Raw genomic sequence first — 26419 nt, 5'->3', positions numbered from 1 at the left:
GTAGCAGTTGAAGGTAAGGCACTTAAGAAACAGAGAGGTCACTAGTTGGGGTTAGTGCAAGGACATAACCAATGAGTTTTAAAGTACTTCTTGAGTTTGTTTTTGAATTGAGTTAGTGAAGGTTCTAGGGTCAAGTCAGCTGGGAGACTGTTTCATGTTTTTCCAACAGAGTTTACAAACAGAGAGTCCTTAGCTAAGTAGTTGGATTTGTACGTTTGAACTAGGAGTCTAGTGGATGATTGCAGTGGCCAGGTGCTGATGTAGGGGCTAATAATATTTTTTAGTGCAGATGTATTTTCTGGTTGGCAAAGGAATTTATGTGCCACTATTAGCTGGTTGAACTGCAGTAGGCTTGGCAGTTCAAGCCATTCTAGGCATGTGTATATGTTTGTATGTATTTATATATATATAGATATATATATATATATACATACATACACACACAAATATATAGAGACACACACACACACACACACACATATATATATATATATATATATATATATATATATATATACACATATGCATATATGTATATATATATACATACACACATATAGACATAGATGTATAGAGACACACACACACAAACAAACATGCATATATACACAAAGACGTATATATACAAGTATGTGTGTGTATATCCATCCATTCACAGCCTCTTCATCCCATTTTTGCACATGGAGGTCAGAGTGTCACTTCAACAGTTACAATCATCTACAGAAAAGGTTTACACACACTCGCACGCACAGTCAAACCTATGGCCAATTTAGAGTGCCCAGTCCACCTACTGCATGCCTTTGGAATGTGGGAGGAAAATGGAGCACCCAGAGTAGACCCACCCGAACAGAGGAAGGACATGCTATCCAGCCATTGTGCTGCCCACATATACAAACACACATATATTCACACATTATATATATATATATATATATATATATATATATATATATACACACACACACACACACACACATTATATACACAAATATACACAAATACATGCACACACATGTACATGTATATCTACATATATATCTATATCAATACATATACCTATATATATATATATATAAATATATACATCTCTTTTTCTCTCTCTCTCTATATATATATCTACATATATATATATATATATATATATATATATATATATATATATATATATATATATATATATATATATATCTACATACATACATATATATATATATATATATATATATATATATATATATATATATATATATATATATATATATATATATATATACACACACACACACACATATACACATACACACACATACACATACACACACACACATACACACACACACACACACACACACAAACATACACACACACATATATATTTATGCACACACCATGCACAAGCATACATATATTTACATTTAGGGGATACATGGAGAGGCTCTCTGTGTAGGAATTGTGTTGTGGCCCAAACACGAAATCAGGTGGTGAAGCGATCCAGGAAACAAGGCTGGGGGAGTGCATGAGCCTCCCAGCATTATGATGACATGGATGCAATCAGGGAATGTAAATCACCTCATTTGCTGGTGAAAACTATGCAAATGAGGTGATTTACCAATCCCAGAAGCAGACAGGCATTCGTGTAGGAGCCGTGTCTGCAGGAAAAAAGTATGCGGTTAGTAACAGTGTACAGGAATGCAAAATAAAAAAAAATGGAGCTGTGACAACACAAATTAAAGCATGTATTAGGTGCATTAGGCATGCCAGTGGCCAAAACTATGGCCACTGGCATGTAAAAGTGATGCAATAAATCAAAAATCAGAAGTTTTTTTTTTTTAGCCCATATGTCAAGTTTAAGCGGTGGGCAGTGACACGCAAACATTCTATCTTGCCAAAAAAAAAAATAAATAAAAAATTTGAAATAGTAAAAGGGGAATATTAAATCTGAAATTAATTTTCCCATTAGACTGGCCAGCATGCAGCATCACACAATGGCAGGTTATAGTGGTTGCTAAGGACAAAGGCTGTGGTGTAGTGCAGTAAATAGGGTATACGCAATCAGGTGTATGTAAATGAGCTAAGTTTACTGAATAGCAAAATGGACCACCGTGTCTGCAGGTACCTAACTGTGTATGGGTTAGAACATGGTAGTATAGGCAGAAGAAGCAGCTGACATGAAAAGGGGGCGTGTCATGGTTTGTGTAACCTAAATGGAGGTCCACGGCTGGTATTTGCGCTCAGTTAAGCGCAGCTAAGCAAGGTGGTGTGTCTGAGGCTGCTAAGCTGTGCTTAGCTGGTTAAAGAAATGCTGATTGTGCTCATGTACAGGGCAGGGCTCTTTCTGCTCAGCAATGTTTACACTAGCTCCATGGGTTTGCACAGAGCGCTGCTGGGCTTAGAACTAGAGGAAATAGAAAAAAACAAAACAAAAATAAAAGGAAACACCTTACAAAAGCAAAAGGAAACACCTTACAAAAGCCAATCAACTATAAATGACTAATAAGCCTTCTGACACTAACAATGGCCCATTCAAACCCCTCAATAATGCAGCTGGCAGGTGGAATGTATCATAGTCAATCACACAGGTTGCATCTGCAGCACACCAGTATAAGTATGCAGACACGCTTCAATCTGATTTCCCCACATACTCTGCACCACTGGTGTACACACTTGGGAATTTTAACTGACAAAATGATAGGTGCTGCTGCTGCTTTGCTACATCTCTACATGCTACAGGCTGAGGGCAGTGATGAGGATGATGTTGACAACCAGCCCAGACTGAGGAGGAGAAGAGTGTTCAGACCCAGGGTAACCTTTCAGGGGATACATGAGCTGGAGATAGTAGAGCGCTACAGGTTGGACAGGGATATACTACAGCAACTCACTAAGCTCTGCCGGCCGCACCTCAGACCCAGAGCCAACAGAGGGGAACCCATCCCAGTTGGCACAAAGGTATGTGTAGCCTTAAGGATACTAGCTACAGGTACTTTCCAAAGACCTACTGGGGACATCATGGGGATCTCACAGGCATCTGCATCCAGGGTACTCCACCAGTTCCTGGATATCATGCTAACACATGTCAGTGAGCACATTTATTTCCCAAACACACCTGAGGAGAGGACCACCAATATGCGACTCTTCCTCAGTGTAGCACACCACCCAGAGATACCGGGTGCCATAGACTGCACTCTTGTGCACATCAAATCACCTCCCGGTGAGGCGGGTAGAGTCTACATCAACCGCAAGGGCCATCACTCCATCAACTGCCAGGTTGTGTGCAATGCACAGGGCATTATCATCAATGTGTGTGCTGGCAGCCCTGGCAGTTATGACTCCCACATCTGGCATCCCTCACAGCTGTACCAGGCATTTATTTATTTTTAATTTATTTTACATTTGTTGACCGGGATAGTCCGGGTGGATACATATCCATTTTCAGTGGAGGCCCGGGGAGCAAAGTTCCAGTCATATAGATAAACATCACACAAAATACTAAAGCATGTTTTACAAGGTATGTTCAGTATAGCCCTCATGAAGGGACTAGAAAGATTCACACTGTACCATTGCTTAAAAACTAGCAGGTTACAACAAACAGTTATGAGCAACAGAAATGCATATAATACTGTTTATAATATGGAAGTAATTAAGGAGTTAGTCAGGGTTGGAACAGGGACAAAGCCTGTGTTGTAAAATACTGTTTGAGAGTTTTTTTAAATGATTTAGAGAAGGTTCAAGGGTAAGGGTAGCTGGAAGTGAATTCCAAGTTTTACCAACAAAGTTGGCAAACAGGAGTTTCTGGCTGAGTTGTTGGCTTTTGAGTGTTTGGACCAATATATTGTTGGATGAGCATAATGGCCTGGAGTTACTATAAGAATTTATAATGTTTTTAAGTGCGGGAGTATTTTCAGGTTGGTTGAGAATTTTGTGCGTTACTATGAGCTGACTGAACTGAAGTAAACTGGGCAATTCTAGCCACCCTAGGAGATGAAGGTTTTGACAGTGGTGTGTCCTATATGTGGAGCCGGTGGTGAATCTGGCAATATGGTTGTAGCAGCGTAAGAGTAGGCTAAGTTCAGATTTGTTCAAGTTAGAGAGTATAGGGGAAGAATATAGAAGGGTACAGAGTAGATGAGAGCGAGCGATGGCAGTCCTAGCTAATGGGGTTAGAAAAGGTTTATTCTTGTATAGTGAGCCAAGCTTCTTAATAGTTTTGATAGTTTGATTGACATGCATATCAAATTTGAGGTTATTATCTACTATTACCACTAACAGCTTAGTATGGGGATCCGGGGAAATAATGGTACCATTATTGGATGTTATGGAAAAGGAAAGAGGGGTGGACCTAGTAGTGGGGGTGAAGAGTAATAGTTTAGTTTTGTTACAATTTAAGAGCAGATGGTGATTAAAGAGCCAGTTTTCAACTGTGCTGAATGTATTCTGGGATAAGGTTTGCAGGTCTAATGGGGAGGATGTACAGATTAGAGTGGAATTGTCAGCGTACTGGATGCAGGTTGCTTCTGGGATGACAGTGTGAAGGTTGTTGATAAAGACTGAAAAAAGAAGGGGGCCTAAAATAGAGCCCTGTGGGACTCCAAGGGTAAGAAGTAATAGGGTGGATAGTTTGCCCTGTCATAGTACAGTCTGTTGTCTACTACTCAGATACGACTGGAGCCACTGAACAGCATGGTTGTCCAGGGAAATGGTTTTCAGAGAGTGGATGAGTAGCTGGTGGTTGACCATATCAAAGGCCTTTGAGAGGATGAGAGAGAGGGCTGAGGACAGCTTATTATTATTCTGGCTATGATTTAAGACATTGGTGAAGGAAAGCAGGGCGGAGGTGGTGCTGTGATGTGGCCTAAAGCCATGCTGAGAGTTTGCCAGCAGATTTGTTCTGAATGAGATAGTTCATAAGTTGTCTGCCAGGGGGGACATCCCATATGGCCATCTAGTGGGGGATGCTGGTTATGTAATGGAACCATGGATGATGACACCCTAAGAAATGCACACACACCCACTGAAGAATGCCATAATAAGGCACATGCACAAACTAAGATCATCATAGAGTGTGTATTTGGGCTGCTCAAGTCACGATTCCACTGCCCTGACATATTTGGTGGAGCCCTGCAGTACTCTCCAGCCACATGTGCACACATGTTCATAGTATCTGCCATGCTACACAATATGATTCTGCAGAAACATCCACGGCAGGAACATCACAGGGAAGGGGAACACAGCCCCCCACCATTGCCAAGGTCTCCACAGGCTCGGGGTACTCAAAGGAGGAACCCCCTCAGCCTGTCCCTGTAGGCAGACATAGGAGTAGCCAGTATGCCCTGGCCTTGGCAAGGAGGCAATGCATAGCACATACACTGACACCCTAAGGAACGGACACCTCACTTGGACTCACACACACACAGTAAAATGGATGCCAGCCACATCACACTACCTATACCTTACCATGTACAGGCCGTGTACTGCCTGCATCCGACAGAGTCAGCCCTGAAGCACTGTCCTCTCAACTGCTGCTGGCACAAGGAAAGTCACTCTTCTTAACAATAAATGAATGGGGTAGTAGACTGTGGTAGCATATGTATTGGTATTTCTAAATCTATGCCTGGGAATGGAGTGGATTACTAGCATAGCAGCAGACAATGGACAGCTATGTGGGACAACAGGAACTCTCACCCAAATACTGGCTGACCCACAATATGCAGTAGGGCCTAAGCCAGCAAAATCCACTGCACTATGTGAAGGACTTACAAACAGCAGGGTCAAAGGACAAATGCATGGACAGCAATGTTAGAGTCCCATACATGGCTCTAAACCTCTTACAGCAAGAAATCTGTACAAAGCCACAAAGAAATGTGGGGCAAAGGTCCAAAAACAGGGACAAGTCGTAAATATTGCTCTTACAAACATAGGAAGTAGACAGAATAACAGCTGTTGCAGTAGCATGAATTCTCTGAAGGTTAAGAAGTCTGCCTGTCATTACTTTCTAACTTCAGTCTTTAATGAGTTCACTATTATTTGCCACAGAACCACATTTTTATGAAAAATGTACCCCAAATATGAGCTAAACATCTGCACAGTCTGTGAAGATGTGTATAGTTGAGAGGTAAGCCCCCCTCCTCTCAACACACCTGTATCTACATAAAACTGCTATAACTTTTATGTCTGCAAGGTGATAGCAGCAGGCCACACATTCCCAGGGCTGTCACAATCAACTTGATAACTTGTTACATTTCTACAACATGCAGGGGTCAATGTGCTATGTGTGTTTGTAGTTAAGAGCATCAGCAAGTAGACAGTACTCCCTGGTGGCTGTTGTGGCTTAGTGGTCTAAGTACAGCACTGTAGTTGTCAGGGTCCATGGTTTGAGATGGGCCATGGCAGCTATTTTGCATGTCAACTACACCAATGGTAGGAGTTGTAAACACTGGCCAGAACTCAATATTTGTTACTGCAGGAAAGCTGGACAATGGAGGGACAGGGGGCCACACATATGGATAGTACACAGGTCTGAGTAACTTAAACAGTGCCTAGTACAACAGCATGCTGTGACAAGTCATTCAAGTGACAGGATATAAAGGGTGCCATGTCACTGTGTCAGTACTGACAACAAGTCAGTGGGCACCATCCATACCCCTGGAATGATAACACATATGCCTCATTTTGCTTGTCATAACATTGCATTTGCCTGCCAAACTATAGGCAAACCAATAAAGGTTGATGTGGAAACAGCAATGACAGACAGCCGAGATGCAAATGTCATACCCATAAGTAAATGCAAGCTAATAAAAAACTGTTCTACCAACTGTATATGTCTGGAAGAGCAATATGCCTGCCCCCATGTCTGGGCCTGTGTCTGACTGTTCTATATGAACAGTCCAGATGTCTGTCTGTAAGAGTTTGAGAGCTATCGATAACCTGTAGCCTTAGAATAACAGTGCAACACAAACCGCCTGAGGACCACAGCGGATGTATGGGACACAGTGATGGACAACCTGCTAAACAGGTACAGTCAGAGGTGTGAAGTCTGTAACTGTGTGTGTGTGATGTTACGACTTCTACCCTGCTCACACCATAACTACAAATACATAGCAGCAAGTGTGGACAAAGGTTGTGACTGGACTACAGAAGGACAAAGAGACACATATAAGGTGAAGGGGAACCACTGGCCAGACAAACATAGAATGTGCACAGTAGAACAATATTTGCTGTAACATAGTTCTCTGCAGTGCATGGAGTCAGTAAACAATTCTGTCAGTGCTCCCTCACATTACTCAATATTGATCTGCAACTCACATACCAGGAAATCATAGTGCTACTTAGAATATACCACACATATTATGGAAAATTCTGCTCAGTCCAATGCACTCTGTACCCACAGCAGGCTATGACTCAGTTAATAAAGATAGCACACAGCCGGGAGATTCCTCACACAGTATATTACTGAGGTGTTGGACTGCTTACACAAGTTCATCAGCCAATTGGGAATAGTACACAAATTCCTGGACTGGAGTACAGCTAGCTCTGAAATGGAGGTAACCTCTTACTATTGAAGGTCATACTGGGCATGCTCCAACACTTGGAGAATTACAGCCCATGTCTAAACCCACATCTGACTATACGATTCTGCTGCCCAGACACGTATTTGCAGACAGACAGCTATATACACCTTAACTGTCTCCCCCCACGCCCATCAAACAGGATTACCCGCAGCTATCTGGAGGTGGTTCACATGTGATATATGTGCATCTGTTGAGTGTGACAGATGTAGATATATAAAGGTAACATATACAACTATATAAATTACATACAGGCAGAGACAGGAGAAGGGAGGGAGGGAGGGAGGGGGAGGGAGAGGGAGAGAGAGAGAGAGAGAGAGAGAGAGAGAGAGAGATGCATAGAGAGACAGACACCCTGAAAGGCATAGAATAATGTCCTGAAGCAGACATTTGCACACCAATTGTAACCACTGGCTCATGCCAGTACGAAGGTGAGCTCCACTGTGTAATAGTAGTGAGGTAGGGGGTTGTACTCTCAAATCACTTGCCTTGTCTTTGTGTGTGTTTTTGTTTGTAGGTTAAAGCATTATGATTCCTTTTCCCACTCAGTAAACTTCCCATTGCCCTACTTTACAAGGCCTGCTGATATAATTCCCCTTAGAAGTACGTTTGGACACTCTCCAGCCCTATAAGCTCTGTGGCTCATGTGACAAGTATGTATCACTATAGTATACATAACTAGATAGGTAGGGGTTCTAATCTCAACACTGGCAACAGTCTGTGTTTGTGTGTGTGTGCTTGTAGGTTAAAGTATTTTGATGCCTTTTCCACCAAGTAAGCCTCTCACTGCCCTACTTTACAAGGCCTGCTGATATCATTCACCTTAGAAGCACCTTTGGACAACCTTCAGCCATATAAGCTCTGTGGCACATGTGATAACTATATAGCACTATACTACAGAAAACTAGACCGGTAGGGGTTCTAATCTCAATATTGGCAACTGTGATACTGTGTGTGTGTGTGTGTGTGTGTGTGTGTGTGTGTGTGTGTGCGCGTGCGTGTGTGTGCGCACGCCTACTGCATTACTTTACAGGCTCTGTTCATATCACCCACCTTAGAGACACTGTTGGACACTATGTAGGCATATAAGCTCCGTGGCATATGCGAGAAGTAGACAACACTATAGTACATACAAAGTACAGTTGTATACACTTACCATAAATGTAGATGTTCGAGTGTATTCACTGTTGCAGTCATTACATTTGGGTTATCTGCTTGCAGTAGCCCTCAGTCGGCCTGATTAACAAAGTCGTGGGTCATGCGTCGGATGCTGTCCCTTCTTTCATGACGTCAGGTTATCAGGGGTAAAAACATGCAGCCAATGCCATTACATCAGTTTTTCTTGCCCCAGATGTCAGGTGCTCCCCTAATGGGAAGCAATTAAATTTATAATTACAAGGATATACCTCCAACAAAAAAGCAAATACACCGAAAAGCTTTTTGAGCATAGTAAAGGAGAGTAGAGGTATAGCCAAAAGAAGAAAGGGGGGTGGAGGGAGGGTAACCAGGACTGCAATAGTGAATACACTCGAACAGCTACATTTATGGTAAGTGTACACAACTGTACTAAGTTCTTCGTGTTTCACTGTTGCAGTCCTTACATTTGGGTAGATTCCTAAAGCTAAGTTTGGGAGGAGGAATTTAAATAGAATTATGACCAGCTATAAGGCCCCACAAGACTGCAGTGGCAAAGCCAGCTCTGGATTTAGAGAAAATGGGCAAATGATAATGCTTGGTGAAAGTATGTACAGAACTCCAGGTAGCAGCTTCTAGGATGTCCCTGGGTAGGGACGCCCCTGAGAAAGGCTGTGGAGGTAGATGCAGCCCTGGTTGAATGGGGTCTGATGCCCTGTGGGATAGGTTTTCCATGGTGCTTATAGCATAAATTAATGCAATGGCCTATCCATTTTGAAATGGTTTGCTTTGAAATAGCTTTCCCCTCTGTCCCTGCATCAAATGCCACCAGCAGTTGTTCAGATTTCCTTTGAGGTTTAGTCCTGTCCAAGTAAAATCTAAGTTGTCTGTGCACATCTAAGGAGTGCAGAATCCGTTCCCCTTTGTTCTGTGGGTTAGGAAAGAAGGTAGGCAAATGAATGGACTGATTAAGAGCCACACTGGATACCAGCTTGGGCATGAAGGAGGGATTGGTTCTGAGGGACACCCTGTCCGCATGAAAGATGATGAAAGGTTCCACTGCCATAAGGGCCTGTAATTCAGATACCCTTCTTGCAGAAGTGATTGCTAAAAGGAAAGCTGCTTTCCAGGAAAGGAATTTTAAATCTGCAGTAGCAGCTGACACGAAAGGAGGAAGAGTGAGTTTCTCCAAGACAAAGTTAAGGTCCAAGGCTGGAGTTGGAGCTCTCCTGGGTGGCCTTAAATTTTTGGCCTCTCTGCTTGAGCAGTGGGTGAGAGAAAAGGGGAGGCTCTGTGCTGTAATGAGCGGAAATGGCTGAGGTATGAATTGTGATGGAGGAAAAGGACAAGCCCTTATGAAGCATCTCAGTCAAGTATTGTAGAATCTGAGGTAAATTGGGCACTGCTGCGCTCATCCCGAGACCGATTCCAGGCACAAAATCTTTTCCATTTTGCAGCATAAGATTTTCAAGTACTAGGCCTCCTTGCCTCTAAAATGATATCCATCACTGATTTACTAAGGGGTGATAAAGGTAATTAGCCAGGCTGCTAGGTTCAGGGTTTGCAGCTGAGGGTGCAGAATGTGGTTCTCCTGCTGAGACAACAGGGAAGGAGTCTGAGGCAGGTGCGATGGGGCCAAGCGTGACACACTGCGCAAGAGGGGGTACCAGTATTGGCGTGGCCAGTCTGGTGCAATTAAAATTGTTTTTGGCTTGTCCTGTTTGATCTTTAGTAGTACCTTGGCGAGCAGAGGCAGAAGAGGAAAGGCATAAACTGATAGGTTTTTCCAACTGAAGGATACAGCATCCACTTTCCAAGCTAGTTTGTAGGGAATCCTTGTGCAAAATTTGTCCAATTGATGGTTCTGGAGGGAGGCAAACAGGTCTATATCTGGGCTCCCCCACTTGCTTGTCAACATGTTGAAAATCCTTGGTTCCAGTTTCCACTCGTGTAGGTCCATAAGGTTTCTGCTTAGTCCATCTGCCAGTGTATTTAGTTTTCCTGGCAGGAACTGAGCTTGTAGATTCACTTGGTAGCTCAAGGCTGTGTTCCACAATGCCATGGCTAGTCTGCAGAGGGGGTAAGAATGTGTACCCCCTGCTTGTTTATTTACCACATGACAGTGGTGTTGTCCGTCTTTACCATTAGTTGTCCTGGAAGAATGTGGTCCTTGAAGTCTGTCAGAGCATTCTGTGCAGCTAACATTTCCTTTTCATTTATGTGCAGGTGCATTTGACTTGGGTTCCATTTGCCCTGAATGCACTTCCCTGTCAGCTGAGCCCCCATGCATAGTCTGATGCATCTGTTGTTAAGGTTTGGGTGGCAGGGGTAAGTGTAAATGGTAGTCCCCTGTTTTGGTGGCAGGCCTCTGCCCACCAAAGGAACTCTAGGCATAGGCAAGGTATGATAGGAATCATTGCTTCTAGATCCTGAAAATGTTGACACCATAGGCTTTTGAGATACCACTGTAGTTTCCTCATATGCAGCCTTGCATATGGAATTAGAATAATGCAGGAGGCCATGAACCCCAAGGCTTGCAGTATTTGCCTTGCAGATAGCTGGGTTTTTGTGGCCACTTGTTTGAAGTAGGTTGTCAAATGAATGCGTTTTTCTGGTGTGAGGAAAGCCATCTGAGATGTTGTATTCAAGCTTGCTAACAGGAATATAATTTGTTGACAGGGTACCAGGTGTGATTTCTTTTTGTTTATGGCGTACCCCTGACAAGTCAGCACCCTTTGAGCACAGGCCATATGATTCAAAAGTATGTCCTGGCTTTCTGCCTGAATTAGACAATCACACAGGTATGGGTATATTTGAATATTTCTTTGCCTGCAAAATGCAATGACTGGAGCTTGGCACTTTGTGAATACCCTGGGCGCAGTAGATAAGCCAAAGGGCAGTGCAGAGAACTGATAGTGCATGTAGCCTGCTTTGAAGCATAGGTATCTTCTGCAAGACTCCCTGATACGGATGTGCAGGTATGCTTCTTTTAAGTCTAGTGTTGCCAACTGTGCATCTTTGCCTAGCATAGGAAGCAGCTGGTGAAGAGTCAGCATTTTGAATTTTGGAATCACCAAAAAGGTGTTTAGAGAAGAAAGGTCCAGGCTAGGACGCCATGTATTGCCTTTTCCGGATACCAGGAAAAGTCTGGAATAGAAACCTTGTCCTTTTCCTCTTCTGGTACCAAATGAATAGCCCCCATGCTTAAGAGAGAGAGAGAACTTGATTTTGCGCCTCTGCCCACTGATTTGGGTTAGATCTGGCCACCCGCTTGGTGTTGGTAATGTGTGGAAGTGAAATCTGTATCCTTGGGGACCCTATATTTAAAACCCATTTGTCCTGGGTAATGAGTTCCCAGTTTTTGGGCTGCAGACCAATCTTTACGTCTAAAGGAGCATTCAGTTGGGAAGTGCTTGGAAGTTTTAAAAGCAAATCATTGAGACAGTTTTCCATAGGGGGGAGTCTTACTACTACCAGATCTGGGTGCGGAAATCCCCCACTGCTTAGTCTTGTGTGCCCCCTGGGACTGAAATCTGGGGTTTCTGCTATGTCTAGGTTTGGCTAGAGAAGACATGGAAGGGGCTGGAAAGAACCATTTCTTAGAGGGCCAATGCCTACTAAATCTAGGACGCTGAACTTGCAAGAAATCTTTAACAGTTTGCATAGATTTAGCTTTATCTTCCATCTTTTTAAGAACTTCCTCAGCTTTGTTGCCAAACAGGCAGTCCTGATTTAAGGGAGCATCCAACAGTTTAGTTTTAACATGATCCGGCAAAGATTGCTCCTTAAGCCAAGCATGCCTTCTGAGCACAGACCCAGTAACAGCAGCCCTGCAAGAGGCCTCTAATGAATCAAATCCACATTGCAAAGTATGTTTACCAACCTGTTCAGCAGAATGCATTAAACCCTGTAAGTCTTCATTTTCAGCACAGTCAGGAATCAATATCATTTTCTGTTTAAGCAACCCAATAACATGTTGTTGATACTTTAACATATGAACCTGGCAGTTTAAAGCCCTAATGGCCAAGGTTGCAGAAGTGTAAACCTTCTTACCCCATCTATCCAGTGCCCTGGAGTCTCTATCAGAAGGAGTAGGATTTTTAGCAGTAGAAGGCGTAATGCCCTGGGGCCCTGTGAAATGGTCTCTGGATCAGCAATAGGATTTTTAAAAAGAAACTTGTGTGAAGCACGAACCCTGTAATATGTGTCAGATTTTCTGGGAGCAGGAAGCAAAGAATCAGGGGCCAAACTAGATTCCGAAAAGGCATCATCAACAATGTCTACTACAGGAGGTACAGCTAAAAGGCCTATGCTGAGGCAGGAGTAAGAAATCCCTAAGCCTCTTTTTAGTATCAGAAAAATCCTGGATTTCCCAGTGGAAATGCTCCCTTAGAGTATGTAAGGTTTCACCAAAAGAAAAATCCTCTGGGGGGGGAAGCAGAGGGGAATAGAGTCCCCTGCATCAGAATCCTCATAAGTAGATAAGGGCAAATCCAAATCATCAGAAGAATCAGAAAAATCAGAATCCTGGTCAGAAGTTTCATAAACAACTTCAGTCCTAGGTATCTTAGAAGGGGGAGGTGGGCTTCCCCTGATTAAAGTTATAAGATCTTCAGACATTCTTATTTGTTTTTCAGGCATAGAGGCCTGAGCATGCGGCCTGGGCGTCAGTTTCTTAGGCATGGTTTGAGATTTAGGCCTAAATGAAGAAGGAGGCATCGGTTTAATATGCAACTCCGTAGGCCTGAATACACCCTCAGAAGCCGGTGCCTGCACAGCGGCTCTGGACCCATCTAAGGTAGAGACATCCGCAGGTTCCACAGTTGAAGCATCTCGCGGCATACCGGACTGCGAATGGGTCTCAGTAGAGGTCTGCGAAACACAAGTAGCGGGTATCAGGGGCTGCCAACTGGCGACTGGCTTAGGAGAAGCATCGTCGGCAGCTTTGGACCTAGGCAGCCTGTCTCTGTCTTTATCTTTGCGTGTTTTCGGAATTCCGGTAGCTGGATGGCTAACCGATGACATTTCTGGATAATGAAACCAAGAACTAAAATATTTACAAGTGAAAATATACAGACGACGGATAGTGCGCTGATTAAATAAAGCACAAAACCGACAGCAAGGTATGTCGTGGTCAGGGCCCAGGCAAGGAATAAAGTGCGAATGAAAATCTGCAATTAACAACTTTTACTGACATTGGTAAGGAGCAAGAAAAAGTTTCCCCAATGGGGTACTTAGCTTTAGTTGAAGACTTCGTTTCTGAAACTCGAAAACAAAAATTTCAGGAGTCCGCTGACCGGCACTTGCGAACTGCTTCTGCTTTGGGCACCGCACAGCAAGAAAGACTGATGTAATGGCGTCGGCTGCATGTTTTATATCCTTGATGACCTGACATCATGGAAGAAGGGACAGCATCCGAAGCAGGACCCAAGACTTTGTTAATCAGGCTGACTGAGGGCTACTGCAAGCAGATAACCCAAATGTAATGACTGCAACAGTGAAACACAAAGAACATCTAGATAGGTAGGGGTTTGAATCTCAATCCAGACAACTATACTACTGAATATGCATGTGCGTTTGTGTGTGAAGTATATCCCCTGTGGCTGCTGTGTGTGTTGGTTATACCATTTTAAGGCCTGCTGACCCCCTCCAGATGGCAGTACTTTAAAGAGCCTGTTGATGTCATCCACCTTAGATGCACCATGTCAAACTCTACAGGCCATACCAGTCATCTGTACAGATGTATGCAAAATGTCCAGATGTTTGCAACATATAGCTGGTCCGTGTCTCATAACAATGGGGTATTATGACAAATCATTGGCAATTATGTGATAGTTGCCGTAGTAACAGACATGTCAGCTTCAGACGTCATACCCGTCTAAAACGTCATGCTGATGCAAAATCTGTTACCCTATCACTTGTCTAGGTTTGTAAGAGCAATATGTGAGAACAGTACCTATTTTGGGTGGTTTATCCTACCATTCATGAAGGCATTCCCAACATTAACTGGCGTAAGAGGTTGAGAGACATGTCCCTGGCATATAATCTCTGTGGCCCATGCAATATGTACATAGCACTATGGTACATACAAGTAGATAGGTAGTTATTCTAATCTGGCTACTGACAACTGTGTGAGTTTATTTGTGTCTGTATACATATCCCCTGTGGCTGTATTGCCTGTGTGTATGCAATGGTTATACCATTTTGTGTGCCTGTTCCACCCTGTTAACTCTCCCATTGGCAACCTAGTCAGGGCCCCTACAGATGTCATCCACCTTTGAAGTACAGTTACACATTTTCTAACACAAAGGCACTGTGGCATATGCAATAGTCATGTCAGTCTGTAGTGTACATAACAAGATAGGTGTTCTAATTGGGGAAGTGTCAACTCTGTGCGCATGTGTGTTTCAACGCATAACCCCATGCAACTGTGTGTGTGTGTGTTTGTGTGTGTGTGTGTGTGTGTGTGTGTGTATGTATGTGTGTGTGTGTAATGGCTCTACCATGTTAAAGGGCTGTGAACCCCTCTTTTACAATCTTAACAAAACCTGCAATTGTCACCCACCTGAACAGTAATGGCAGACACTGCAACACTATAGTAGCTCTGTGGTGCTTGTGTTATGGATATATCAGTATCGTATGTAAACCTTCGCAAGTAGAGGTTCTACTGTCAGCAAGGACAGGTCATGAGTGGGTGAGTGTGTGCATGATGTACATCCCCTTGCAGGAGTCTAACTGTGTTACAGCCACCAGCATACCTCTCAAACCATCAGAGAAAGACATCTGGTTAAAGTCGTACAGAAAAGTGGGGTAAAGGCCAAACACTGAGCACAAACTTCACATACTACTGTGACACGAATGAAAGTAGATATCAGAACAGGTTGTGCATTTGAATGCACTTTCCAAAGGGTATGTGTTGTGACATAACAATATTAGTTGTTAAATTTGTAATGTTAGCCTGTCATGATTTTCCAACAATTTGCAAGAAAACCACAATGTTATGACAAATGGAAAAATATATGTGGCAAACTTCAGGACATTCTGCAGACATACAGTGGATATAAAAAGTGTACACACCCCTGTTAAAATGCCAGGTTTTTGTGATATACTAAATGAGACCACAATAAATCATTTCAAAACTTTTCCCATCTTTAATGTGACCTATAACCTGTACAATTCAATTAAAAAACAAACAAATCTGTTAGGGGAAAAATATAAAAAAATATACAATAACCTGGTTGCATAAGTGTGCACAGCCTTAAACTAATACTTTGTTGAAGCACCTTTTGATTTAACTGTGATATTTAAATTGTTTAGTACTGCACTTTGATGTCTGAAGAAGTTCCTTCATTGTGAGCGAACAAAAGCACTAACAATAAATTGTGGATTTTGAGCTGGCATTTACTTCTGGTATTTTATTCTACTCATTTATCACATACTAATCTATGTAATAAATAATATGACTATTAACTTTTCCTCACATATTTTCTCCAACTCATGTTATCGTTTTTCATTACACTCTACTGTGAAACATATGTTCTATGGTTTCTCATTACATTTTTTTTTCACTCTTATGCTTTATAGAGTAACAATAATTTGGGATTTAAAATATCTGTACTTGATTTTTGAAATACTGTGATTGCAGCAGAGCTCTTCTCCCTCGGCCTCCACTAAAAATGGCCACTTTCTGGCCCAGTTGGACTTTCCTGGTAAACAAATGTCAAATAAAGTAAATAAATAATATCAGATTAGAGAGTCCTCTGTCACAAGTGCAATTACGCAGGCCACTCTATACTATTCTAGGGGATGAAGACTGACCATGGCTCACCACGGCTATGCTCCAGCTGGTCATCTGAAGGTAAGGTGAGGCAGACAGCCTTGAATGCATTCATATAATTAGTGGCAGTGTACCTTTATCAATCATGAGGGCATGATCAATGTCTAGCATCCTGTTTCTTCTCTCCAGCTTGACATCATGGCACTAGTCTGGGATTATAACTGGAATTTTTCTTGCTAACCCTCTTAGGCTGATTTCTAGAGAAGCTTCTCTGACTAGAACAATAAAAGCTGTCCTCTTTTTATTCCTTTTTCTTGATCATCTTCATGAACTCACTCTGGCAGGTGTACAATAACAAGTAGAATACAAACCAAGACAATGTCCCCTGCAGTGCATAAATTCAGTGGGCAATGGTCTAGTGGGAATTCATAAAACAGAGGGCAATTATTTGTTGTGTTGTGCCTTCATGTGAAAGCTTTCCCCCCAGTAACATAATAACTGTATCTCTCTCACATTGTGTTTGCTGGTTTTAAGAAGTAGTAATTTTGTTTGTAAATATGAGGCAGTTGCTCCATTCTCAGGATGTCCGTTTCAACCAGGTTGGCTACAGAGACTGTTGGAAAGTGCAAATCTATAGTTCCAGGTGATTACTATTGGAGAAAGCATATAAGATAAACCTCCAGACACTGAACCCAACCCAGTTTGGTTATGTCAAGGGCAGATCATGCCTACTCAACCTGGTAGACTTCTTTGAGAAGGTCACCAAAGCAATGAATGAGGGCAGAATCGTTCACTCTGCCTACCTTGACCTCACCAAGGCATTTTACACAATACCCACTCGGGCATTGTTGACAAACTCATGAGGTTGGGTACAAACCCATATGTCACCTGGTGGATTGCCAACTGGCTCTCAGACAGGACCCAGGAAGTTAGAATTGGGGAGTTCAACTCTACAAAGAGGCCAGTCACAAGTGGCGTTCCTTAGGATCAGTCCTTGGACCGCTCCTTTTTGGCATTTACTTCTCAGAAGTTAAAGCCAATGTCAATGGTCTCTGGCTGACTAAAATTGCAGATGATTGCAAATTAGCAGCGGTCATTGAATCTCACACTGACACAGATGTTCTCCAGGAGGGGCTGACACCGACAAACAACAGGTGTCAGAGCCATGTCCTAAAACTAAATGCCAAGAAATGCATAACAGTATAATTTGGGAAGTCATCCATCCCTAGTAACTATCACACTGACAACACACCCCTTAGAGTTGACCCAGTAGTCGGGATTTTGGGACACACACAGACAGTAATCTAGCCTTTGGTCATCACATGTCTACAGTGGTGAGGAAATCATTCTATGTTGCGCTACTTGCAAACAAAGGTATGGCATCTTAAGTCCAAAGAAGCCATTGTTCCACTGTATTTGGCATTTATCAGACCTATCATTGAGTACAATGCCCCCTTTGGTATGTACCTAGCCAGGCATATCCAACAATTAGAACGTCCACAGAGGTTCCTCACTAAAAGAATACAGGGGGTAAGTAATGTGTCCTATGCTGACCACCTCAAGGCCCTATCCCTTTCTGCCTCCTACAGGCTTTTGATGGGAGATTTATACCGGACATACAGGGCATTGTCAGACCCCACTCTGAACCTCCTGCATCTTCCCAAAACAAACAGCACCATAATTACCCATTCTAAAGACTTAAACCTTGCCTGTGATATAAATAGGACCTGGTGGAGAGATGGGTATGTATCCCACAGACTACCCCATCTGTGGAACAGGCTCTCCCCATCCATGTGAAGCAGAGTTCCTCCCTAACCCAATTCAAGTGCAACTTGGACAGTTGTATGGGAAACTGGAATTCATCCCTGGTTTGGCATCTGTGTCTCTAATAGACACAGGTAACCTGTAAATGGTTAATCTCCCAGGCCCATGCCTACACTTATCAAGGGTATCAGAACTTGAGATTTGGGGTGCATGGCTAGGCTTAAAAAGGCCTTTGTGGTTATTAGCCTAGTAAATACCTATGAACCTAAATCTCATAAGAATGTGTGCCTTGAAAGATAGCCGGACCTGTACAGGTTGGGCAACACACAATGTACATGATGCATATTATAAAATGCTGATTAAAAATGCATGCAAGGACACTGAAATGGATTTAATGCTACAAACGAGAATGGAGATTAGGGCAGTGTTAGATATTGTTTCGTCTGAATGCAGTGGAGATTAGGTAATAGACATCTGGCAGTCAGTAACACACCTGCCAAACATGGCACCAAGGCATAAAAATCATCCACAGATCATAGTACAGGTATCAGTCCATATTTTCTAAACATATACTCTCTCACCCAGAGTAAGGGCTCCAACAAGATCTCAAACATCCATATGAAGTTCAGACCTTGAACCCTAAACCATGATGTGCTGGGCTGGGGGTGACCATCCCCATCTTTGACCCGGTAATACTGACTATTCTAGTGTTGGTCTTGTTTGCTGTTTGACAGCAAAATGAACACTTGGAAGGTGATCTTTAGTCATCAAATGCAGGAATATTTCTCCAATAAAGCCTGCCTGCATGGCAGTACCGAGTGCAGAATGATGCAAGAATGGCAGAACAAATATAGTGGGTTCAGGGGCTAAGCCATGTTCTTTAAGCTCACAGCACCCCCCCCCCCAAGTGTAGAAACATCTGAGAAAAACTGCTGGAATGGAAAGGAAGAAAGGATGAACCCAAACCCCGACCCACCAGGGATAGTTCTGATGAAAGCTCTAATGCTTCAGTGGCACGCACAAGCAAAATCTCCAAAGACACCATTACCTTACATTCAGTTATGCCCTTATCCTCTTTTGCACAACTTTGGTGTGCCCTACGTTCTTCTCCATGCACCATGCTTTTTCTCATTAGCATCCCCCCCCCCACAAGGTGAGGGCAGGCTATGATTCAATGTTATTACATGTCCCCCTCTTTTAGTCCTGGTTTGTACAGTCGTATGCTATGAAAACAATTAAACATAGAATGAAATGTAGAATTTACCATCTCCAACACAGCATGGCTTCTACCCTAACCACAGAAACAGAAATCAGGCAAAACTAGTCTTCACAGTATTTACTAATCGTAACATGGTATTTTTAAAGCTGTTTTTTTAATTGGCTGTTCAATTACATGTGAACTGTATATTTAATTATTTAAAACTGTAGTAAGGCAAATGTCCTGTTTGATGAAATTCTTTATTACACATTAAATGATGAAAGCTTGCAACTCATTTCTTCAACAGTCTGGATTGCTATTTCGTCTACTGGCACAACAATTGCATTGTTTATATGTCAGACAACTTGATATATGATAAACTTGAAATAACCTAGACTGTGCTTAAAATAACCCAGACTGTGCAATAGAGACTATGTTTTTGGAAGCAAAATGAATGTACATTTTCACATTGTGTGGTCTATTCTGCAAGATTTTCTATTTCAGTAAAAATATCCAATTTTCAGCACTTGAAATCGTGGCAACCCTACATTCTTTTCAGTTTCTTTTATCTCCTCGAGTTATTTTCAGTTTCTTTTATCTCCTTGAGTTCTTTTCATAGTTTCCCTGCAGTGATGCTAATTTTGTCTTTCTTGTTTCCACATGTCTGCATATCAATCACTTACATTTCAGCTATTTGGTTAAGTGCCCCTCAAGACCCTCGGAACTGTTAGAAATGCTGTGTAGTCTTGTACTTTTTTCTAGGTTCCCATTTTCTAGATGGAATGCACTGCACTTTTTCACACAAGAGTTTTAAACTATCCACCTTTCAACATTTGCAGTCTCTCTGTTTTTTTTAAGCCACTGCACAAAAATCCACCTTTCCATCCAGTCTTCGTGCAATACCACTTATGAAATAACTAAAAAATAAATAGTCCATGTACTGGTCTTTCTAAACATTCTATCAGGCCCTATTTACTGCATCCCTCTGTGGCCTACAGTTTGCTCATTTCTGTGTAGCTTACTACTTCAGGTTCTGTTGCACGCTATATCATGGCCTTCACTATTTCCTCTAACAGTTTCAGATAATGTCACCTAGGATCGTACAAACCAGCAACTGAAATCTAAGGAGAGATGAAAAAATGTAAAGCAAAGTAGCATGACAAAACTATAATGAGCTGCTTTTTAAATTACAACAGTTGATATAAAATTTGCAATGGTGGTATGCATTCTGCAACAGCTATAACTTAGAAAGTGTCATTTGGAAAACAGGTACAAATAGAAAATAGCTTACTTGTTAAAAACAGTGCTCCACAAATACATCATGTCAGTCAGATTCCTCTCCAGGCAGCTAGAGGAGAACAAAACCCCCTAAGGATGGAGAAGTAAAAGCATTAACCAGGACAGGTATCCTACAGTAAACATGGACTGCCAAATACTATGAATAATACAATCTTCTAACTGCCAAATACTATGAATAATACAATCTTCTAGCAATAACATAAAAAAGCACTGTCTCACAAATCTTAAAACTTCACGCACAACATGACAGTTCAAAGACACCGACATGTGTGTGCGCATGCAGAATGATAAACTTCACAAAGAAAGAACATAAAAGTACCAGCTGAAGATGCTCAGTGTCCAAACATGAAGCACCGTGCTCTCAAATAAATTGTGTAGTGGAGAATTACAATGGATAGCAGATGATTAGGAAACTCCTGATACATGATCCTCACAAATTTTTTGAGAGGACAGATTTTTTTTCCCCATTCCAGTACCTGGTTGTAATGACAATATTTTGTCAAATTACAAGAGAAGAAAATCATTGTGAAAGTTTAGAATTTATAAACAGGTAATATTTTTTGATAGGCTTTCCCAAATAAGTTAGCAACTCAAATACTCCATTACGAATAACTCCAGATGTTTGCAGGCTGATCTTTTATTTAATGGCAGATGACAGGATATCTCATCTTTATAAAGAACAACACAAAAATGGAGGACTTTTAAACCTAAATGCTCAGTATTCAAAATATCTTTTAACAGACGCTTTAAAGAAAATTGTCCAATGACAACAGGAAGAATTCCAAGAAACAGATATTTAGGATCTTATATCTACGTTAGTCATGTACTTTTGCCTTAAGGTAGCATCTGCTAGTCACAGCACATACTGATGTTATACATACCTGTCAGTTTAGACTGTCATAGCTCTGTAAGGCTAAGAATCTACAAGACTCTTCGGGTGAGATTTATTGCTGAAATGCAGTTTATGACTAGTTTTCTCTTCTTTGATGTGATGTATGTGTATTATTCACTACTTTCTGATTGTACCTAAATTTGTACATCTTCAAATTTGGGTCTATATTTTTATTTTGTCTTTACAGCGTTGCTGCTTATGTCAAACACTACTAATACTAGCCTTTCTTCCAGATGATACATCTGTATGTCATGCCTTTACATATAAATGGACTAAAGAATAACCAGAGTAGAGCTAGATTGTTTAGGTTATTCAACCTGAATAAAGTTAATGTTGTTTTGATGCAGGAATGACATTTGCTGAATTTGGACAGAGTTAAGTCAAATGCCTGGGGATCTGAATCATCTTTAGTTTCTTCAGTTAAAAAAGGACTTTGGCTATATTATACAGAAATGTTTTGTGATGCTAAAGTTAAACAGTGATAAAGACAGACTGCTCAACACATCATCACCGGACGTACAAAATAAAATATTTCCATTATTCAGTATGTGCTGGCTACTTGCTACAGCTGTGCAAATTAAATGCTAGAAAATGGTTAATTGTTTTGTTAGACAATACTAATAGAACTTTAATCTTGGCTGCAGACTAACTGCCAAATGCCAAGGAGGAGGCTGAGTTTTGAAAAACTGGGCAATAAGTTGAACTGTGAGATCCTACTTTGCGCTTCACTTAGATTTTCTCTGAATTCAGAACTAGACAAGAACATAAAATACTTGCATTTAAAACTACTTTTTCTAAACTCGATTAATTTTAAGACAACCAAGTGTCTTTTATGTGATCTCAGTACCCTTATTTTTGCTAAATATTGAAACACTAGTTTTCTCTTGGTATATATTTGGTTATTTCATGAAATTGTCAGAATTTAAGGAAAAATACCTAACAAACACATTTCTTCTTTTTAATAAGCATACTAATAGCAAACATGATTCTCTGTGATGCCTTACAATGTTATATATTTGGCAGAACTTCTGACTGATATATGAATGAAATGAAAGAGTAGAACAATTAGTAGAAATTAAGAAAACAAAAATAATTAATACAAAAGTTCAAAAGGGCAGACATATCAATGTACCTATTTGTATATGGTTAAAAAATTATGTTTCAATAAATTTTAGATCATAAACTGAAGCAGACCTAAAAAAATAAAATCGGAGTTATTCAATAACTTTGCAAGGATGAAATCTAATAAGACACTAAAAATCCTTTTGAATAAAAATCAAATACACAAGACATTAGAAATAATAGAAATAAAATGATAGATGATTTTTCATAGATTGCCCAAGTTAATTGTTCTGGCAAATCTTATTGAATATTTATTACAAACTGTGTGCATAGCAGCCAACAGGTTAAAGTATTTATGCCAAATAAGATTCATAAATATCAAATGGGATTTATAATGAATTATACCATGACCCCCCCAAAACGTGCACGCTGATTGGCCAGCGTGCACATTGTAAATCGAGTTATACTAATGGAAAAAGGTCCGGTCGCCCGGACTTTTTTCCATTAGTATAACTCTACTTTTAAAACACTGTCTCGCTATGTTAAATGGGTTTAGCATAGCGAGACAGCTTTAAAATAAACAACGGAGATCTCCGTTGCTTATTTTAGCTGTCTCGCCATGCTAAACCCATTTAACATAGCGAGACAGGTTTTAAAAAACAACGGAGAAAGCAAGATCTCCGTTGCTTTTTACTGTTTAGCTATGTTAAATGGGTTTAACATGGCGAGACAGTTAAAATAAGCAACGGACATCTCCGTGCTTATTTTAAAACTGTCTCGCTATGTTAAACCCATTCAACATAGCAAAAACAGTAAAAAGCAACGGAGATCTTGCTTTCTCCGCTTTTGCCCACAGCTCTGATGTACTGCAGGCGCAGTACATCAGAACTGCCGGATGCCAGACATCTGCGGAAGGGCAGTAAACAGGCATTATACTATGCCATTATTTAAGAAAAGTAATAGTTTCTTTTCTTAAATAATGTCATGTATAATAGCAATAACCACTTCTGGGTGGGTAATGCTGTATTTACCCACGGTTGGCTTTGTTTGGTCCCGGGCCCTCGGGACCAAACCATGCCAACCGTGGGTAAATCCAGCATTACCCACATCCAGGCGTGGGTTATTGCTATATTAACATACCCAAGATGCATCAAGGGAATTATAACCATTTTAGATCACTAATTAAACACAAAATGTTGCAATACTAGCCAAAAAAAAGAAAAGGCTTTTGGAATCAACTGGCTAGCTTTCTTTTTAAAGTTTTACAGACATGTATTTTTCCTCAGATTATTTAAGCAGTTAACTTACAACAAAGAAACACATGTGAAAACTGTCCATTACCTTTCTTCTACAATAGAAATCAGAACAGGTACATAAAATACAGTTGTGTAAGTAAATTCACCATAACGGTAGGTGTCTGAATGACCACTGCTGTAGTAGCCTAAGCTATATGGGTTGCATTCTGCAAGGATATAACAGCCCAACAGCTTCCAAACATTCAGGGCAACCTCCACGTGCCCAAATTGTTAGTCAGCTTGAGCTAAGCTAACTAAAAAGACAGGTTTGGGTGCCAAGCCCTTCAGAGCTTTCATGCCATCAGACATCAGACAGAGGGAGGCTGAGCCCTGAAAGAACAAGGCTAGGAAGAAAAAAAAAGTAGAAGTCCATATCCCAGCAAAAACAAGATCAAGAAACAAGGGGGTGTGAATAGAGGGAGCACCTGTTACAGCAGTGATCATCCAAACATCTAGTGTTATCAGCTTACTCGCACAACTGTATTTTGTTCTTCATATTGATCACAGCTGCAGTAGCCTTGGCTATATGGGTAGACTATCATAGCTTACAACTCGTGGAAGGAGAACAGTAAAGGAGCCCGTGGGAAATGGCCCTAGCACTAGCAAAGCCTGATCTAGACCTAGAGAAAGAGTAAAAAGTTATGTACTCACCATAATGTTCCATCTTTGTTGTCCATGTTCATTCTTTCTCAACTGATGGGTTCAGATCAGAGTCTTGCAACAGACTCTGCTGCTTCTTCCAGGACAATGAATCCTAGAACTCTCGAGCTCCTCCCTTTAACCATACTGCCCCACCAACCTAATGTACCTCAGATCGAGTTTGCTGTCCTTTATGTATATAGATAATCAGTGACAAAAAAAGACAGTGGTAGCACAGAAAAAGGGAAGCTGGAGCTCAAAAAAAGGAACAGTGGTTCCTATACAAACTCTAAGGTCTCTCCAGAAAGCATAAAGGGGGGGGGGGGGTTGAGGAAGAATGAAAACGGACAACGCAGATGGAGTGTTATGGTGAGTACACAATTTTTTAATCTGATGTTGTCACTTTCATTCCTTCTGAATGGGACAGAGTCTCCAGCTATCGTAAGCTTAAGAGGCCCCTAAGGAAGGATATTCCAGAGCACCGCTGAGCCACATGCCACTCTGTTCCTACAAATCAAATCTAATTTGTAATGAGCAATGAAAGTGTGGAGATTAGTGCAAGTTGCAGCTGCACAAATATCATCTACAGATGCTCTGGACCAAAAAGCCGAAGAGATTGCCATAGATCTTGTGGAATGAGCCCTAGGAGGTTTTGGTAAAGATAAACCCACTTTACAAAAGAAAAATGTAATACAATCAGTCAACCATTTGGCTAATATAACTTTAGATATTGGGTTGCCTAATCTGATAGGAGAAAAGGAATCAAATAACTGGTTAGATTTCCTAAATTCTTTGGCTCTATGAAGGTAGATGCTAAGTTGTCTATGCATACCCAAGAGATGTAACATGTACTCTCCTTTGTTTGAGAAATGTAGAAAGAAAACTAAGAGATTAATGACCTGGCTAATATTCTCCTTAGAAGCTACATTAGGTTAAAATGCTTGATTAGCTTGCAATGACATCCTGCTTTGTGAAAAATTAAATAAGGAGGCTTAAAAGACAGAACCTGGAGTTCAGACACACTTCTAGCTGACGTAATAGCCACCAGAAAAAATGGTTTTCCAAGATAAACATTTTAGGTCAGCTTTGGCTGAAGGCTCAAAAGGAGATTAAGTTAAGGCCTAAAGAATTCTATTTAAATCCCAAGGGGGTACAGGATATTATAAAGGAGGTCTGAGCAAAAAAGCTCCTTTGAGAAAGGCCTTGCATAATTTAGAAGGCTAATGTAGTTACTTTCACCCACATGGAAATTAGAAAGGACAGCCAACTGAGCTCTAGCAGTTGAAAAACTAGTTCCTTCATTAAAGACTGAAGCTAGAAATTCAAGGACAGCTGGTACAGGTGCTGAAAAGGGTCCAGATCTTTCTAAAGGGCTTATAAGACAAATATTTTCCATTTACTCTCATAAGTCCTTCTAGTAGAAGCCTTATGGAGAGATAGCAAAATGATGGACAAGGGATGAGAGCCTGGGCTATCTAGCAATCAGTGGAATTGAATAAAACATGCAGTCAATTTGAGGCTCGTTACGTCCAGGTGAGTAATGCCTGTCAGGTGATACAGTAGGTCTGGAGTTGAATCTAGAACACATGGTGGATGTAGAAGGCGAGGCCAGAGGAACAGGAACCAAACCTAATGAGGCCAGAAAGAAATTATGTTAAATGTGCTCTTCAACCAAACTGCTTTCTGAAGAAATTTGGCAATTAGTGGCAACTGTGGAAATGCATACAGGCATCCAGAGGGCCAATTGTGAACTATAAAGGGATCAGGGCAAAGAACCTGCTGCATTTGATGGTGGTG

General features: G+C 41.3%; 1 protein-coding gene across 1 annotated transcript in view; it reads right to left on the bottom strand.

Annotated features, from left to right (window-relative positions):
* Positions 1-26419, bottom strand: part of PITRM1 (pitrilysin metallopeptidase 1) — a 1418909-nt gene that overhangs the window by 535953 nt on the left and 856537 nt on the right. Inside the window, exon 18 of the mRNA XM_044064598.1 lies at positions 20727-20803. Coding sequence (XP_043920533.1) covers positions 20727-20803 — 77 coding nt within the window. The remainder of the gene's footprint in view (positions 1-20726; positions 20804-26419) is intronic.

Source organism: Protopterus annectens, chromosome 3.part0 (assembly GCF_019279795.1).
Source record: "Protopterus annectens isolate FY-2018-M chromosome 3.part0, PAN1.0, whole genome shotgun sequence".
NCBI lineage: Eukaryota > Metazoa > Chordata > Ceratodontiformes > Protopteridae > Protopterus > Protopterus annectens.
Note: the sequence above shows the minus strand (reverse complement) of the source record. Positions and strands in the feature narration are given on the sequence as shown.